We start from the raw sequence: 19,938 nt of genomic DNA, 5'->3' as shown, positions 1-19,938 counted from the left end.
ATTGTTAATATCGGAGATTGTAATAGGGCATAACTAATATCCACTATTGTTGACTTAAAATACCATAAAGTGTCTACCAGTCTAGTAATATCAATAGGGGCCTCTAGTGAAATATAGTCCAAAGCGCTTCTCAAAACTTTACTTGTGAGGCTGAGTGGATGCTGAATCAAGGTCTGCGTGTCAGCTTGAATACGTAAGGCCAGGCATTTGAGTTCTATATTCACAAGATTCATTCCTCCCTCGGCAAAAGGCAAACAAAGTAATACATGTTTCACCCTCAATATCTGACCATTCCAAATAAACCAATTTACTGCACTCTTAAGTTTATTTATATCTAACTTCCGTAGTGGGAGGATTTTTGCCATGTACCATACCTTTGACAGTGCATAGACCTGTACAAAGGTCACCCTTGACTGTAAACTAAGGCTGCGAAATTTATTTGTTTGTAATATCGCTTTAACCCCAGTTAATACTCTATCATAATTTAATTGGATCATACTTTGAATAGAGTGTGTATATATTATACCTAGTATACGTATAGTTTGTACAACCTTAAAATTAGCTCGCTGCGAGTGAGATTGAACCAAATTTAAATTCAAAATTGACGATTTTTCTTGGTTTATTTTTAATCCCGACCATTTTCCAAATTTCTGTAATACTTGACATGTTTCATCAATATCAGACTGTTCATTTATTAATACAGTAACATCGTCAGCATACGCTAACACCTTAATGGTAGTAGAGTGTATGTTAATTCCTTGAACTTTTCGACCTATTTCAGACAGAATGGGTCTCAGTGCAATACAAAACGCTAACATCGACAAAGGATCTCCTTGCCTTACACCTTTATAAATATAGAGTTCTTTTGTCAGAAAACCATTTATTTGAATTTTTGCTGTTGCATGACTATAAAGACTTTTAAATACTGAAAGAAAATGTCCACGTATACCGTAGCCCTGCAAAACGTTAAATAGATATTCATGATTTATCGAGTCAAAAGCACGTTCAAAGTCTAATGCTAATATAGCATTTTCAGAGTTTTTGTTCTGTAGTCTATAACATGTAATTACTTCACGCATCGTTTGTAAAACATTTGTGATTTTCTTATTTAAACCAAAAACATATTGATCCTCTCCTACTAATTTGTCGACATAAGGCATAAGTCTACCAAGCATACATCGCGCCAATATTTTGTAATCCGTACAAAGGAGGGTGATGGGTCTATAATGACCAGCTTCGCTTGGTTTTGGACATTTTGGGATTAGAATTATAATACCCGTATTGGAAGATTTACCCATTTGATACTTGCTAAACACTGCATTTATCCAGTCCGTTATTGTTTGACCCATCAATTTCCAAAAGGTTTGATAAAACTTATTGGGTATCCCATCCCAACCAGGAGCTGAAAATGATTGCCCTACCTTAACCGCTCGAAACACTTCCTCACTTGTATATTCTTTGTTTAAGTTTTCACTTTCTTCATCTGTAAAAACCTCTGATTCGGATGCCAATTCATCCATTAAAGCTCCATTATGTGACGCTGGTTGGGAATATTGTTGCTCAAAATAATTATAAATGCAATTACGTATTTCAGGGGCTGAATTGATCTTTGTTCCCCCATTATCAAATATTTCACTAATACATTGTCTTTTAGCATTTTTTCTTTCATGAATTACATGGCTGATAGAGGCGACCTCATCGTTGTCAAAATGAGGAAGTCTACTACGAATTTTGACCCCTTGACGCCTTTCTGCAGTCATTTTTAACAATACAGCTTGTATACGTTTGACTTCAGTTTGCACTTTTTTCCCGTCTGTTGCTTGCTGAATTTGTTCACGCAACACCCTGTAGTAAAAATTATATTTATTTGTCCACTCTCTCGACCGTTCCTTACAGTAACTGATACAAAATCTTTTTATACCCGGTTTGAGAATCTCTTCCCACCAGCGGATTATATCTATCCTCCTCAGACGGTGTGTTATCCATCTCGACCATTGGTCATTAAATGCTTGTTGGAATTTTTTCTCATTAAGAATTGAAGCATTTAATTTCCAACAACCGTACCCTCTCGGGACTATTGGGATGTCCACATTTATCATCATAATGACAGCACTGTGATCTGAAAAACATGTAGGTGTTATACTGATGGACTTTACGTTCTGACGTAATGTGGGTGTGACATAAAATCTATCCAATCGGGATACACAATTGTCACGTATATACGTGAAACCCCTCTGCCCAAAACATTTGTCACTCCAGACATCTGTGAAGTTAAAGCCAGTTACTAATTTTTGCAATGAATTCGACGTGTTAAATCCAGGTCTTTGATCCTGCGGATACAATACACAATTGAAATCTCCCCCACATATTATGTGTTCTCTCCTACCCTGCATTTCAACCGCAACTTCCTGCGCAAAAAACTCATCCCTTTGTTTTCTACACTGTGACCCGGATGGAGCATATATGTTATATATCCATACATTTGCAACTTTTGCTGATATGATTCTATTATTAGGATGACATACCACATTTGAGAGGGGAACCGTATTACGTGTTAACAAAGCTGTTCCTGTCGATTGGAAATTTGCATTATTATGAACTCTTATCGTTGGGGAAAAATTGAAATTCATTTGTCCACATTCTTGGAGAAATACAATATCTAATGATGCTTGTATAATAAAGTCCTCTAACGCCGCCTGTTTTGTAAGGGATTTCATTTTGTTTATATTTATTGTAGCAAAACGAAGGGTCGTCATCATAAATACTATGAACAAAATTTTTGGGATTGGGTATTCCCAATACTTATACTTCCACCTTTGCCCCATCTAAGAGTAATAGTTCTTACACTATTTTTATATGCCCCTAATGTTATACACCAAAAATTAACAAACACACTAACAATATTATTTTAGTAGGGGGGAGGAAATACCCCTTCCCTTTGTATAGCTTAATCCATAAATAACTACCACCACGCAATACAATATCATTAACTCTCTGACAGTCCATATAAAAATATTCATTCCAAATAATACTATTTTCTAATCTTAAAGGGATTACCTGTATCCAGTATTCACAAACTTTCATGGCCTACCGGACTTGGATCAATAACCATGTCTTGTACATTTGTTTTTACATGTCGCAATGATCGTCTTTTCGTCCGATTGCTGCCTGACGCTTTCCTTATACTCTTCGGTCGTTTTTGTGAGCCGGAAACCGAACGACCCGTACTACTTTGGACACTTCCACTTTCACTATCCGTTTCCGAATCTTTTTCCTGTTCAGCTTCTTGTCTGAAGTCCTTTTGCTTGGTCTGATTCTGCTTCCTCTCCTTCTTGCTCTGTAGCACTTCATCACTCGATTTCTCTTGCACTTTAGTTATGTCTTCTTGTCGTCTTCGTACTCCATCCTTCTTCTGCTCCATAGTATCCAGGGACACTTCTTCACTTTGTCGCGTAAGTTGAACATTTAACACAGGTTCTTTTGGTTGCTCTTCCATATTTTCTTCAGTTCCTTCCTTGGTCAAAGTCTGTTGATCATTCTTGTGAATATTTTTCTCTTCCTGTATATGTTTTCCCTGTTGAAGCCCTTCTATCACAGTCAGTTGTGCTGATTCTTGACTCACATTTATATCTTCGTGTGTAGATGTAGACGGTGCAATTGCTTCGCTATAGGACCGAACTGCACGACCCATGACTTTGAACACTGTTGGTTTCCGTAAGGTACAATTAAACCGCATGTGATCACTACTACCACACCATTCACAAGTCGGGATTTGACCATTATATACTACATGTGCCGTATATTGGCCTATTTTTACAAAGGAGGGAATTGGCTTCTTAATTGCCATCAAAACCTGACGCACCCCATTATACACTTTGTATCTAAATTTGTCACTCCAAGTTTCTGCTTTCAATTCATCGATTGTCCCATATTCACTCAGTTTTTCACGAATTTGTCGTTCTGGCACTTCCAAAGGAAGATTAAACACTCGAACCGGCTTCAAAATTCGATTCGCATCACTCAGTTTCACTTGTGTAACAGCTCCACTACTATAATAAAAATTCACTTCACCAGTATTTTCTTCTAATATTTTTCTCATTTTTCCCGGACGCACTAATTTCAAAAATACACATTTAATCGTCGTGGGAATTTGTATGGCTGCAATTTCATCCACACTCAGTTTGAATTTATCATGAATAAATTCATGTACTTCCAAAGGACTAGGTTTCAAAGTTCCCGTTTCAAAACTGATTTGTATCGTATTTTCGCGATCCATTCTATATTTTACTTTTGTCCAATTCTTCACTAGCACAGTTCAAGAGCACACACTCTCCCACACGTACGTACCGATATCGCGCTGAACTTTCACTTTTCCTCAAAGCACAGAGCTCGTACAGCACGACCTACCTGTTCCGCGCTAGGCGCGAGACTGTCAGTCACTAGACTACACCATCTTTCTTCAAGTGCTTACATGTCCCTATCCAATCAACCACTCTCACTGATCAAGAAAATAAACGGAGTGTTTTAATTTCTTCACATAGTATTTCAGATGTTTGCAGCTACAGCCTATGGTCGTTGTTTCACAACAAAATCTTCCTTACTAGTCATAAAAGAAAAAATGCATCGATATTGACAAAACTACCACTTCAGCGCCATCTGTACGCAGAAGTTTGAACATAACGGAGACTTTTTATTTTCTGTTATTTACTTATATACCTTCAATCGTAACAAAATTATAAGGATCACAGGTTCTAGTGAATAAAACAATCTTTTATATCGGAAAATTTCTTCCTTACCGAATTTATATTAGCTGTACGGTTGGTTATCCATTGAAATTTTGGCATATGCTTTATGGCTTTAGAACCCCCTTAATTTAGTATTTTCTTGTACACCTCCTTCCTTCCTACTACTGTATTACTTATTTGGTAATATATTTTATTTGTTTTTAGAACTCTGTTATTTATGTCTTCTACTACTTTTCCATCGCCTGTTATTATTGTTCCCAAATATTCATATCTATTCACTTGTTCTAGCTGTTCTCCTTGCCATTTTATTTCCAATCTCTCTTCATTTCCATGCTTTGATATATGCATTACTTTACTCTTCTTTGAGTTCACTATCACCTGACTTGGACCAGTCAGGATTATGCTCTCAGAATACACGCAATTGGTAGTTCCAGTAATCATGATAATGCAGTGGATTTGCAAAAGCAAGCGAGGCATCTACGAAAGTCATCAAGGTATGAAGACAATATCAGTCAGTGCCTACTGTATCGCGAACGAAGTATGCTTCTGGATTGCATTCTCTGTATGCCATGCAACATTTGTTATTTACCTGCACTTTTGGTGATCACATAGGACGTATTTATTTTATATTTACAGGCTAAATACACGAGAGTTCTACTCAACAGGATAGCAGATCAGGCCTTCGATAAAGATTCAAAGGAAGAGGTAGGCCATAATGCTTAAGTACACTTGATGTTTATACTTGGGAATCTTATTGTGAATATCTATAACATTTATTAGCCGCTTTAATTATTCTAATGTACTAAATTTAAATATTGTAATTGTTTAATATCTGCATATATAGTTCCGGACAAATTTAAATTCTGACCTTCCACCACATGTCTACGTGGGTGACCTTGCAAGAACTGTCAACGCCGAAGGGACATGTGGTAGTATTGCCCCTCTTCACTCCTCGTCAATATTTACGGTCCTTCTTCTTTAAAATTGTCCGGAACTACACCAAAGCTCAGGTCGGGATTCGAACCCGGAAACTTAGATGGTGAGATTGAAAATGGGCCACCCAACACCGTCTGCCACATAATAATTTTGGAAAACGTTTTGTCCTTTAACATTTTAAGTAAGTCTTGCGCAATCCAAAAGTTTGTACAATTCTTAAAAAATAAAATTCTCAGTTATGTTGTAATTTGTACTGGAATCTGGCAAGCTAGTCTATTTTCTTTTAGACGCTAGCCTGCTGCAAAGTAAACTATTATAGCCAGAAAATTGATAAAAACGGAAGAACAAAAAATAATTTTAAAAATTAATGGAAATAAATGACAAAACAATAATAAATATTCACAAACTTTTAGTAGTTGGTTATGCTGGTGATACTTTTTGTTGAAGTTATATCCACTTAGAGACACAATTGAACAAGAAGCGTCTCTTTAATTGAATGTTGTGCAACATTGAACGTAGTGAATGAATTGAACATTAATATTCATTTCACTTTCAGCTCGAAATGTTCTCCATGCAACTTCTTCACCGCAAAATAAAGCTTTCAGTGTGTGGATTTTTCTCCCTTGACTGCGCGCTTCTTTGCTCTGTAAGTATGTTGTAATTTTTTTAAATGATGAAATTAATTTCAAAGCAAGATGTGTCAATGTTATTTGTTCAAAATTTCAATCCATAATGTTGGACTACTTGTTGTTCATTGCGTTCAACTGAGGGTGTCAAGGATCGAGATATAAACTACATTCTCCAGTGTGTATCTGCGTTCCGACACGCTCAAACGTTGATACAGCGCTCCCTCCCAAAATAAAAGTAATTTTACACTGTATAAAATGTAGGTATTTCATAATAAAAGCATAAACCAAAATACAAGTGAAAGTTTAATTCCCAAGTTAATGAAATGCATGTTAAGAGATGAAATCCAACATAAAAATTTTAGATGCGCAAGATACAATGCTAACCGAAGAAAGAAACATTGGCCCTCGGAATCCGCCTCCCTCCCGACAGCAATTTCTGTTTCCGCCCTTGGACACGTTTCGAGGCAAGATTTCGTTTCTTTCTCTTCTGCCTTTTCCACCACTAACTTTTGGATACGTTAGCCTATTTGGTTTTCCACCGTTTTTCGTATCGTTGGTTTACTTCCCGTTGAGTTGCTGGACGTTGTTCCTCGCTACGTTTTATAGCACATAATGTAGTTGGTAGTTTGTCATTTTTCGCAGAATATATGTGTTCCTTGCAACCATAGGCGTAGCTAGAACTTTATATTTGGGTGTGCACAAAGAAGAAAAATCGAGGTGTTGTACCTTTTTAATAGCATATTTTGCAACACAATCACTTGGCTCTTTAACTGCACTGATGTTTGTAAAGGAATATAAATTCACTAAATGACAGTGTTGAAAATTTCTGAGTATATGTAGTAGAAAAAAATCAAATTGCATAGAAATTACACACACACAAAATGTTCATAAATGTTACAAACAAATACATCAAAATACACGTCATCTATAACAAGAGACGTCTGTCAAAAGGTACAATGTTCTTAAACCCATCAATAACTTCATTTACATCAATAAACTAAGCTTTTTCCTGTTCCACAAATAGCAAGAGCAGGGCTTCCAATCTATCCTCCTTCTGAGTTGCTCTTAATTTAGTTTTAACTTGAGAAGCTTGAAGAAAGCTCTCTCTCACACGTGTAGCTTGTGACAGGTATAGAAGAAAAGCGCTGTAGTACAGAGTAGAATGCAGTAAATATCTTCTTTCTCCAATGACACCAAAATATCGAAAAACTATAGACACTCGTTTCATCAGCAATAATGCACACGTTTGTACCAAGTAATGACATTTTCAACTTCTTACAAACTGTCGCTTATTTTCTCTCTTATTGAAATTTCTGTCTTTAATTCACTTTCATAAAGCAGCCCATTAGGGTGTGCCTAGGCACACCCGGCACATCCCGTAGCTACACCTGTGCTTGTAACACTTGCACGCGTCGTTTCATGACAGGATTTAAGTCACAAATGCGACCAAATGTTACGTTGGGTTGCAAGCATTATATCAAGAATTAATTGGGGGCGTTTGCTGGTTCGAACCAACGTTTCGTTATTTAAGGCATGTATGTTCATTCATGTAATAGAAATTTAAATGTACCATTAGAATTAGAATTAAGACCGTATTATTCACCGTGTCTACGGTCCAAAAGTTCGGCCGATGGAAAAGGACGATCAAGTTCCTTATACATCGGTCTTCATTTACTAGCCAAAATTATCATGACAATTAGGAATCAGAAATCGGAAATCAAGAATCAGAAATCAGAACACTGGACACTGAAACATGTTATGACATAATTTAATACATTACTGTTGAGATACTTACAACGTCGCTCGCCTACACAAGCGCCATTAAGAACAACACACTATCGCGGACCCGCGATGCACCGGGTCAAAACAAGTTAGCAGCGCAGACCGCTGATGGTCGACGTTGTACATAAACGCTATATTCAAGCACCATTACCTAACCAGTTAAGTTAAAGAAGTCTGAAATCACAAAGCTAGGAATCTAGACTTGGTCCAGAGAAGAGAAAACAGTTTCTCTCTGACCTACAAAGGTGCTGAAACGAGACTCTCTATCTGAAAGTTTTAACTGTGAATGAATGTTCCAAAAACTGTCTCTAAGCTGTGAATATCGAACTGCTAAATCGAACTGTCTATATCGAACTGTGTCTGCCAAGTCCTTACTTCGTCTTTTTTCTTCGTTCCCGGAAGAATTGTCCTTCACTCTATTGGCCGTCGAACTTTTAGCTCCGCCCACACGTGGTCACTTCTGCATGTAAGGGCGAGAATCTTTACACAGAGGGGTGATATTCGCCTAGCACAAAAACACAATAGCACCTTGTTTGAGAGCTGATCTCGAGAATGAAAAGTATCGTGTTCTAATTAATTTTTATTGCTCACAACTCAATTTTTATTGCTCACAACTGGGACACTTCGTTAAAGTTATGCCTTCCTTGGCTGCCAAAATCCCACTGAAGCGAAGAGATACGAAGAGAAATGTTCTGGCAGGGTTGTAGTTCAAGATTCTGTGCTATTTACTCTTGTCAATTCGCTGTCACTGAGCCTGAGCCAGACTGGCGGGCGGTAATCGTGGAATTTATGACGTCTCGTCCAGGCCGCCATGTGTAGGGCAATTGTCTCGATTCTGAGCCTGGCCACCTGCAAACTCTCACGAGAACAGAGGATCTTTGTTTCCGACGAAGGGCAAAGTCTTCATTGGGTTTTTAAATTTTAAAATGCCCGAAGTTCCGCGATAGGCTCCATCTGGGCTTGAATTTATGTTGACGTGAGCCGAATTTGGATGAATTTGGACGGGACAGATATGGGAGTTTATTGCGAGGCACACTGGTTCCTTCACCTTGGAGTAGGGTCGGTGATATATGCGGGGCTTCATGGGAAAGAACGCTGGAAAGACAGCCGTCTTTTCTCAGAGAGCAGAAAAATGAAATCTTGGGGGGGGGGGGGGGAAGCGTAGAAAGACCGATGGAAATTGTAATTGGCACATCGGTTAGGCGGCAAACTTTTCTTTTGTAACTTTCATAGCTCCGAGACGCCGTTCCAACGACAAAAATGCAACAACACATTTGTTTGTTATAGTACATCTCTGTATCCCGCGGGCACCTTTTTAATGACACCCTGTGTATATGTAGGCCTTTGCATCACCTTGGAACATTGCATATTGCACATAGTACATCTTCAACTCTGTCAGTCATTACCATGATTTGTTATTCGTTGAGTGGCTTAACATAAGAAGCTTTGATGAAATTTAAACGCCTTTCGTAATAATTTATTTGTTTTTCAGATTGCTGGCGCCGTGACCACATACTTAATCATTTTGGTACAGTTCCAGCGAGAGGAAGGCTTACAAGAAGAAATGTAGTCCTGTCGGTTCGCTATCAATATTTTTAATATTACAAGATTTTTCAAGCTTCTAGTAGTTTGAGGTATTGGAATAAAAGCCTGGAATTATGACGTTAATGCACGGTGAATTGAAGAATCGATGAATGTATCCGATAAATAAACAGATATTACCGTGCTATCAGCGAATATTATTTTGGTCGTGCGAATTTTGGCCAAAAATATATGCCAGCGATATCACATTACCTTGTTTTGTGAAGTTCTAGGATGACAAGCGAGCCCTTTCCCTTACAATCCGAGACAATCGTTAAAAGTTGAGATGAGACCAGGCTCTTCGAGATTTGTCAAGATTAAACCGAGACTTACTGTCATCTCGTTACAGGCGTAAGTACTGTACTTTAGAATGAAATTTTCATCTAAATAAAATTTGCTTTTTTTCTGACACTTAAAAACATAGTACTTGCTAATAAGGTGGCTGGCTACCTGTAGTTTGATGCGCGACAAATTATTGTTTTAGTCTATCGTATTTTTTCCCTCCATTTTTAACATTTTTGTCAGAGTATGGTATATTCTGTTGAGACTTTCGCTTCGATACCGAGGTGAGCATATGAAGACAAGACGGAGAATAATATAGTCATATGTAATTCTAGACGAGAACGAGAAGGAATTTTGTGTTTTGCTTATTTTACGACGCATTTACTCCTTTAGGGAAATCGCGACTATGAGGATGATTGATTAGTACGCGACACTCGAAATGCTCAGGTCAGAAGTCAAGGTAGGACGAGACAGGCAATTGTTGCTCAAGATGAAATCGAGATGGAGCGAGACTGTAAGAAACTGCAGGAAATGTAAGGATGGGACATCCAAGGAATAAGGAAGAGTGGGGAAATGTAGTGAAAGAAAGAACTGCGCAGTACAGTGTAAAGAGGTCCGATCTGCCGTAGTAAGCTTACCTGGTAATCAGGTGACTGACCATTGTTTGTGGCCTGACCATCAGCTGGGGTTGAGTTCTGAGTAGTACAAAGATAGCCAATCAGGCCAATGTTATGTTTGTGTAATTTCTAGTGTTTTCCCAAGTGCTTAGTCATCATGGACGTCCTGAAGGGGACCACGGCCCCCCTGGAAAATGAATGTCCACCTAAAAATGATATATTTCGCAAATAATTTCATTTCAGTCACAGTAATTTATGTTAATTATTATAAAATCGATCAAGAAACATGATAATTTCAGACTGAAATGGTGTTTTTTTGAGGGGGCGTCACTATTATGGGAAAAAATATGCCTCCTTTGCCCCCCCTAGAAAGAGAATACCTTGCTTGCCCCTCCCTGGAAAAAATCCTGCGGGCGTTCATGGCTTAGTGTTATCCGGACATTTTTCACCCTGGGTAAAATACGTATATTGCACCAAAGCAGGTATACTTCGATGCTAAAGAACCTTTTCGTATAATAAATACAGTGATAGAATGGGCAGATTACCATTTTGTTTCGAGGGGAGCTTAGAAAAAATTAAAAAGCAGTTTTGCCGTGAAGGTATGCTTCCATGCAGCATTGGAGTGCAATGTCAACATACAATCAGTGCAATTGCTTTATTATAAAGGAGAGACCAGTGGTGCTGGATTGCAATTGCAGGAATGTGATACCTTTGATTGATTTGCTTTATTTTACTTCACTTTTTGTGCCACTTTTGGCTGATTTGCGAAGATCGGGATGAGTGATGACATGATGAATGGACACTCAAAAAATATCCATGCCGAGGCCAGGATTCGAACCTGGGACCCCTGTCATACCTTCGAACTGAATAGTGTTTTCGGGGGGCAATGCCTTGCTTGCCCTCCCTGCCAATAACCTTATGGACGCGACGCGACGCCCATGCCAAAGATATTTACATTCAACAGATTGTTTTTCGGCACAAAGACAAATCTACCTTTAATGCCTTACCTCTTCCACCCACATATGCATCAGAATTAGAAACACTCCTCCCCCCACTGTAATGTGTGTGTGGTGGTTTCTCGCTATGTGGAATTGTCATTAACCAAAATAGGATTATGTACACCTACAGTACTTTGGAACTTGTTCCAACAATATATAACATGGAGATTATACATTAGAGAAATAAATACAACACTGATATGTTCATTTTATCTTACATAGGAAATTTTTATAATATTAAATATTATAAATACACACACACGAATTTTGAACAACTTCAGTTTGTTCATAATCCTATTTAAGTTAATAGGAACAATTCCACATAGTGACACACTATATATTTTTTTTAGTCAACAGCAATTGGCAACATAAGTAGAAGTTCCGAAATTTCTATCTCTATGCTCTCATGTAGCTCAGTCAGTAAAGGTGTCATCCTGGAATGCCAGAGGTTCCAGGTTCAAATCCCGGAGCGGTTGGAGTTTTTGGTCGCTTCCAATTCATTACCTCTTCAAGCCCATCCTTTACCTTTCCTTCTAAGTCCTTTCCAGCTTCTCTGATCGGCGCGGAAGCCAACCACCATTGCCTGTCCTAGGGGGCCGGCGGGAGGTGGACGGAAGATCACCAAGTCCAAAGACCTACATACCTGCACCAAGCAAAGGGCTTGAGCCCAGGCCTCAAATGGCAGGATGATCCCCCTTCACTGAATGAGCTAGGGGAGAGCAATTTTGCTTTTTGCTCCCCTGGAGTTAGTTCAGAGCCCCACCAATAGATGTCAGGCCATCTAGTGGTGGAGCTCTGAATTACAAGCTTCAGCCTCCTGTTCATAGATGGCAGCACTGTCTTATTGTGCTGCCATCTAGTGGGAAGTTGCTGAACCTTGTGCATTTGATCTGTCAATTTATACTTGTAATGTTCCTTGAGCAGAGCCATCTATTGGCAGTGTACTGAACTACAAGCTTCATGCTTGTGCTCTTAGAGCACCGACTGATTTGAATTCTATCCATTCTATCCTTGTGTGGTAGATGTTAGTGCTGTCATCCTGACAGTTGATTCAATTATATTTTTGTTTATTTGTTTACAGTCTTTCAATATCTGTCATCTGTTCACCATTTCAATTTTCAATCAAAGGGAAAGCAATTTAAAAAATGAAATACACACAGATGATGTACACATTTTTTTTTTATATATAAACGTTAAGGAGCAATACAGGAAAATACATAAGCATAAATAAAGGACAGACTGAAGGTAAACAGCTACTCATAATAAAATTTACAATTTCAGCTTTCATAAAATATAACTGCAAATAGAAAACAATTACATTACGAATATACACAATATCATATCCCACAACATTGTGCTGCTTAATTGTGTGCAGATGTAACCTGCCAGTAACAAAATGTACAAATTACATATTTACAATACAATCTATGTACATCAGACTACTGGAATGTAGTGTCTTGAGAGAATGCACCTACCAATCTAAATTCATCTTTCTTCAGAATAGCATACATTCTTTGTGGAGTTGGCATGGAGTACTTGGCTGGACGAACAGCCATCATACGAAGAAGGAATTCTCTCTCACTTGGCTTTGGGAAAATGGACGATTGTAACCGTGAGTTTTCAGTGCTGACTTCATTGCTGTTTTCTAGAGGCTCGCCTTCAGTTATCATTTGAGCTGCCTGGAAGAAAATATTCATGGAACAATGTATAATCTTCCTTCAACTCAAATAAGTGAAAAATGACAGAATACATTTTAAATTGCTCTAATGATTAGCAAAAACACAATTTAGATATGCATAATGCATACTATGTCGATGTTCCAAATCATACAATGATGAAGTTTGAAACCCCTGTACTCTAATATATATATGTATATAAGATTTGAAAATTTCAGAAGCTAATGCACCTGGTAGATTGAAACTTGGTGGTTTACCATGCACGTGTCAGATAATCCAACTACCAGGATATCTGAAACCACTGAAGGAAAATGTGTTGTATCACTCAATATGGAGTACAGTGGGATGCATAAGCAGAGGCGCAACCATGAATTTATAACATTATTGTTATTGTTATTATTGATTTGCTCTACTTTACTTCGCTGCTTGTGCCACTTTTGGCTAATTTGCGAAGATGGGGATGATGAAGTTGATGAATGGACACTCACAAACATTCATGCCCAAGCAGAGATACGAAACCTGGGACCAACATTATTAATATTATTATTAGTGTTAGTAGTGGTAGTATCAAAGATGGTATTACCCTTGTAAATTATGCAAAAAAGGAGGTAGAAGTTGGTGCTTTAGCATTTGTGTTCGAACAAAAGATTTGAATTATTTTCTCAACATGTTCAATTTGACAGTAATAAAGGAAAACAAGCACACAAACTATTTTTTGAAAGACAGAAAATGCTTGATAAATGTATTCTAAATATAATTCTTTTTTACATTAACATGTATAACTTTCATGCACGATATATCTTTCACATATATGCAATGTGGAGCATATTCAAAATTTATTTAATACTTTCATATACAACATATAGTACACAACCAATTCATCCATCTCCCAATAAACCAACAGCAAAAATTACATAAATTGTCTCTCAAATGTGAACGCTCCCTTTCCCCAAAACAATTGTTCATGCATTTAAAACAAAATCAATTAAGACAAGTCTTATTTCCCTGTCTGGTAATTTACAATGCATTACAGAGAAGAATGAAATATTGTGAGCGAAGTGAGCAAAAAAATTTTTGGATCCAATTTTTTAGCAGACTGAAATCAATATTGATTTAACAAGGTGCAAATAATTACACGTTCTCTCTTTTACAACTTTTGTGCCTCCCCGATGATGTAATGGTAACATCAAGGATTATCTATTACAGGATGGGACACTGTGCATATTCTCTATTGACTTGCGCGAACACTTTTCTAAGGCCTTATGAACCACAGACTATACATACCCAGTGCAAGCAGAACCATCTGGCGGGTGAAGACAACGAACTCGAACAGTAAGGAACTATCGATTAATACGCACATTGATGTTTGAGCTCTAAACTTGGAAAGCAAATAGACTTTTTTCATTGGAATGTAATAATAATAAATAAAAAAAAAGGAATAATTAAAATTGTTCCATCTTGTCTGGGATTGTGCAAAGGAAATACCTGGAAAATATTCTAATTTATTATATATTTATGATACTGGGTCAATTGTTTCTTTTCGTAAAATTTAAGACAAGAACCATTTCAATTCTAACACTAAAAATTTTACTTAATACTTCATTATTGTAATTGATTCTGGATTTGTTATTTACATTGGGGTTTATTAATTGCAATCCATGTGATATGCAATGAAATTAACAATAACAGGACTGAAATAACAAACTACCCGTAGCACAGTACATTGATCACAGAAGAAATATTGTACTGTGAAGTTACAATGAAAATTCATTGTATGCAAATACAGAGGAAGAACATACCAATAAAATATTAAACTAAGAATTTTTAATGTTGACCATACACGTGCTTTTTTTTATTTGATTCATCATAAGTTTACCTTGTCTATCCGACATTAAAAATCATTTACTGCTCCAAAATGTTGTAAATATGTCTAGATTTTCCTTAAAAATAATAAATATTCACATATGCAGCCAGAACTCATTTGTAGGATACAAGAAAGATTTATTTTCCAACTAAACTTTAATTTCATTCTACACGAATTTAAATTAAACACACATAAAAAATGTAGAGTTTCTACCTTTGCTTAGAGCGATCAAACTGAACCTGTGTGCTTTGAGACTTTTTAGAGGATGGTATTTAATAAATATAGAAGGTAAACGATGCATGTAAAAGTTTTGTAATGAGATGTCTACGTTAAACACGAATATCCAATTCCTAGCCTATTCTATACTATGCTTGGCATAAGACATAAAACAAATCTTTCACAGCACAAGGCTTAATCACAAAACCAATCACCACTAAATTCCTAAACTTTCCAGGAATAGCATATGGCAAATCACAGAAGCTTTAAAATTCTCCACAATGAACGTACATTTTGATTCAGAAAGTAAAATATAGCCACACTAAATCGAAATGTACTTATAACAAAAACTCAGTCCTTGATACACGGTGCATTACCACAGGTTAGTCAATAACGAACTTTGAGAATAGTGAAATGTGTCACAATCTTCCATGAAAGTCTAAAATCTTTACCACAGCTTTATTAAAAGTTTCAAGTGCTTGAATATGTACGACATAACGCAGTACTACATAAAATGTAATACAAATATACTTTATAATGTACATCGCTTGAATTTATACGATCGTTTTATGAGTTAGACTTTGATCATGGACTAATGGCAACCATGACCAGGCAGGTCCCATTAATTGTCCATAATTTTAGGGCTGCTAGTTTTCGTCCAAGCTGTTAGATGGCACTATGCACTTCCATCTCCAACGGAAATGTCGTATAGCAAGTTCTGCATCCGCCTAGTGATTTCCGTTGTCTGCCTGGCTTATTGGGCTGGGTTATCCTCATATATATAATCCTTGGTAACATCGTCGCCTTGTGATCCAGGAGTTCCAGGTTCGATACCCGGTGGAGGCACATGGCACAGTGGTTCAGATCCCACTTTAAACTGTAGAACCAGTCCCGATTAGCCATTCTGTCCGTAAAGTAGACTTAAAACCACAAATCAATCAATCAATTTTAAAACTTATTTTCATTTAGATCGTCTGGCACCCAGGGCCAACTCCCGCAGCCCTTAGCTACTGTTCTGAACTTGATAAGACTAAGAAAAGCAAATTTGTGAGCGAAGCGAGCAAGAAAATTTTACAAGAAGTATTTTTATTTGCATACAATTTGAAGTTGTGGGCAGTAATTGCCCCCCCCCCCCTTGAACTCATTTCCATCCAAGGTTGGGAGGGCAATGCCCCCTGCCCAACCCGCCCCCGTGGTTGCGCCACTGTGCATAAGTATTGCCAAGCAAATTATCCATCACCATGTTGACTCTCTTTGTTTTAAAACAATGAAAGCTTCAAACATTGAAAAAATATGCCCAACAAGCTACAGGCAACCTCTGCAACAGCATATGTAAAAAATATTTATCTTGAAAACACGTACAATACAAGAGTAGTAGTCATGTACAATAGTCCAAGCAAAACTTGTGCATTCCACTGTACATGAGAAGTTTACAAAAACATGATTAACAAAGATAGCAATAAAAGACCTGCATCATCTAGGGCTAGAACTGATTGCATTCTACTTATTTTTATGTCACTATCCCAGTAGACTTCTGCAACATTGAGGAACAAGCAGAAATAAATGGGTATTGAACCTAAGTCTTCTTGCTTAACAGCATGAAGGGTGGTGACTGGTCATCTCTCTTTCTTTGGGTAGTTCTAATCACATGTTGAAGTCAGCAATGACCAGAAAGTGATAAAATTTTGCTACAAAAATACACATATATGTAGTCTGATCTTGGCAAGGATCGTGGAAATACACATGTTTATCATATTATTTTGATTCAGTATTTGTTCAGGATGGAGATTACAATTACTGAAATGCTTGGTGATCTAGTTCATTTTCCCTACCTTTGTGATTCTTTTCAACTTTCTTCATGATGTGAAAAAAAGTATCAAAATCATACACAACAAAAAATTGTATGAATATTGTGTTTTCTTTCTCACTTTTGTTATGCAGACTGTAACTGACAATACTCAACAAAACTCATCACCTTAACAGACGATCAGTACGTCAGAGGATATCTGCATACTTTTCACATTATCTTTGACATAACACTACACACATGATTAATATAGTTACATTTCATAATTGGGAAAAGAGATGTGGTAGTATATAAAAATGGAGAAACTAGTACTCACTTTATCCGCGAAACTGTTTTTTCTTCTTTGTGCTATTAAAAAAAACACACACCAAGCAACAGTACAACGAGTTTCAACGAGGATGGTGGCAGTGGCCACTGAAATTAATAGAACAAGGAAGAAAAAACAGTTTCGCAGATAAAGTGACTTCATAAATTAACCTATTACTTATAAAGAGAAAGACTTTGTTAGGTATTACTGTGTTCACGCACGTGAAAAATGGGCAATATATTTTAACTTTGTGATAATTGGACCACAAAACAGTTGGTGCTTGACCACATGCAAGCTGCAGGCCAGACCACTGGTGCAGAATGAAATGGACAAAAGGTAAAGGTAAAGTGCTCCCCTGTGCTTAGCACCACGCCATGAAGGCATATAGGGGGTGTGGGGGTAACGCCCCACACTTTCTTGATCGGGTCATGAGTGGGGGTGATGTGATCAGCATCATGCCCCTGACTGCCTTTACCCCCCAGAGTTTCCCCCAGGTACCCATGTTATTCGACGCTGGGTGGGCACCGGGGCCGCTTCCAACGTTAGAAAAGTTCCCGGATTGGAACCGGCCGGGGATCGAACCCGGGACCTTGAGCATGGTAGTCAGACGCGTTACCGACTGAGCCACCGCGGCCACCATGAAATGGACAACATCTTCAAACTATTATTTTCAATTAACAAGATGGGATATACAACAGAATATGCTATTTTCTATACTTTAATTCTTAAATTGATAATCACTCCGTTCTCTACTCAACCCTGGTTTTCCTTTGCAAATGGAAAACCTTCCTCACCTTTTGAGCTTCACTGAACATAGACTGGATTCTCTTCCCAATGGCAGACTTTGGTCCTCCTGGGACTTCAACTTCCGGACTCTGCATGAGGTTCCCGAGGAAGTTCTTCAGCTCAGGTGGATTCTCCTCCAGCCCCTGGCTGAACTTCAGCTCTATGGAGTTACCTTGGGCAATCATCGCCTCCGCCTTCGCCATATCATTCAGCAACTCCTGAAGAAAAAGGTCCAATGGAAATTTGCACTTTAGAGATGTTAATGACAATGTTTCAAACAACTGAATGTCAATAATAAAAATCAATCAACCAAAGAACATATAAGTGACAAGAGTTGTGATTAGATTCACTGTAAATGCCACAGTACTGTGAGCAAATGGGAAAACAAAAGGAAGTGCAATTGAGAATCATATTTTACTTATTTTTATTTACTACATAGTATGCTATAAATTTCTAATAATTTTAATGGTTTGTTGCTACATTTTCTAAATACTATTAGCATCTCCCATTCAGGTTTATGGATATTTGCATCATTCATAATGCAAAACAATCTCCATTGCACGTTGATTAATTGATTGAGTTAGTGATTTAAGTCCACTTTGTGTACAGTAAGGCTAATTGGACCTGGACCTACAGTTAAAGTGGGATCCGAACCACTATGAGCCTCCGCTGCCATTGCATGTTGAAAACTTATTTATCAATTTAAAGAAAGATAAGAATGCATAAGTTGACAAGAATTTCAGTTATATACATTAAAATGTATTTTTCAGTGATCTTAAAAACTTACCGACTGCTCAGGTTTAATCTGTTCTAATTGCCAAACTATCATTTTTTTTAAAACAAGGTAACCAAAATAGAAAGTTGTTTACTAACGTTAAAATCAGGCATTTCCATCTTAGTTTTCAAAACATTGAGAACAAAATAATAACATTCACGAACAGTATGGAATGCAGATTTACATTTGCATGTTGAAGTTGGATATTTGTTTTCATAGTTATGCCAAGTATCTACATTAGTAACAAAAATAAAATGCAAACCTTGTATTTCCAGATTTCAACTTTTGGTTTTCTAGATAGGTTAACGGCCTTCTTAGTAATTTGGTCCAACAGAGGCGACAACTGTCTCAACTCCTCTTTCCTTTCCTCAATGAGCCTCACGATGGCAGCATGCACGAGGACCGGTAGAAGTAACTGAGCCATTCCCGAAGGTCGTGTGGAGTCCAGGAAATGGAGGACCTTCTCGGCCTCTCGGGTGTCATCAAAAAGCCTCTTCTGTCGACGAGCTGGCACAGGCTTTGCGGCTCCCCATACATCCTGCCACGTGTTGCCAGGAATCAACATTCGGGAGCTCAGGTGACCTGTATGCATAAGAAATGATAGCATAACTATATTCACTACATGATCATAAATATAACTGAATACCAAAATACATGGTGAGGTAAAACTAATGTAACTTCCTTACCAGTGAATTATGAAGTACATATTGTCAAGATGTTTTAATTGTAACTGACGTGTTAAGTTAGTAATGCTTATTTTTCAGATTTCCTGAGGTAAAATGGCCCATATAGTTGAATGGCCACCTTGATTCCAAGACCTAATACCATCCTTTCTGAGAGGAGGGGGCTAATTCTTAAATATTTTGTGTACCAGACAAAAACCCCGAACCATTAATTGCTGACTTGCAACACACAATTCGGAACAAAATATCAGGTA

The 19,938-nt window shown here is 37.6% G+C and overlaps 1 protein-coding gene across 2 annotated transcripts in view; it reads right to left on the bottom strand.

The window, feature by feature from the left end:
• Nucleotides 1–12,766: 12,766 nt before the first annotated feature.
• Rab3GAP1 (RAB3 GTPase activating protein subunit 1) overlaps nt 12,767–19,938 on the bottom strand; it is a 50,856-nt gene continuing 43,684 nt past the window's right edge. For both annotated transcript variants that reach the window (XM_083139167.1, XM_083139168.1), the window contains 3 exons: nt 19,264–19,583; nt 18,235–18,444; nt 12,767–13,249 (listed from right to left, as the gene is read on the bottom strand). In XM_083139167.1, coding sequence (XP_082995293.1) covers nt 13,010–13,249; nt 18,235–18,444; nt 19,264–19,583 — 770 coding nt within the window. In that variant the 3' untranslated portion in view covers nt 12,767–13,009. The remainder of the gene's footprint in view (nt 13,250–18,234; nt 18,445–19,263; nt 19,584–19,938) is intronic.

This window comes from Lepisma saccharinum, chromosome 17, assembly GCF_977018435.1.
Source record: "Lepisma saccharinum chromosome 17, izLepSacc3.1, whole genome shotgun sequence".
Lineage (NCBI taxonomy): Eukaryota > Metazoa > Arthropoda > Insecta > Zygentoma > Lepismatidae > Lepisma > Lepisma saccharinum.
The sequence above is the reverse complement of the archived record's forward strand: the minus strand, read 5'-3'. Positions and strand labels throughout refer to the sequence as shown.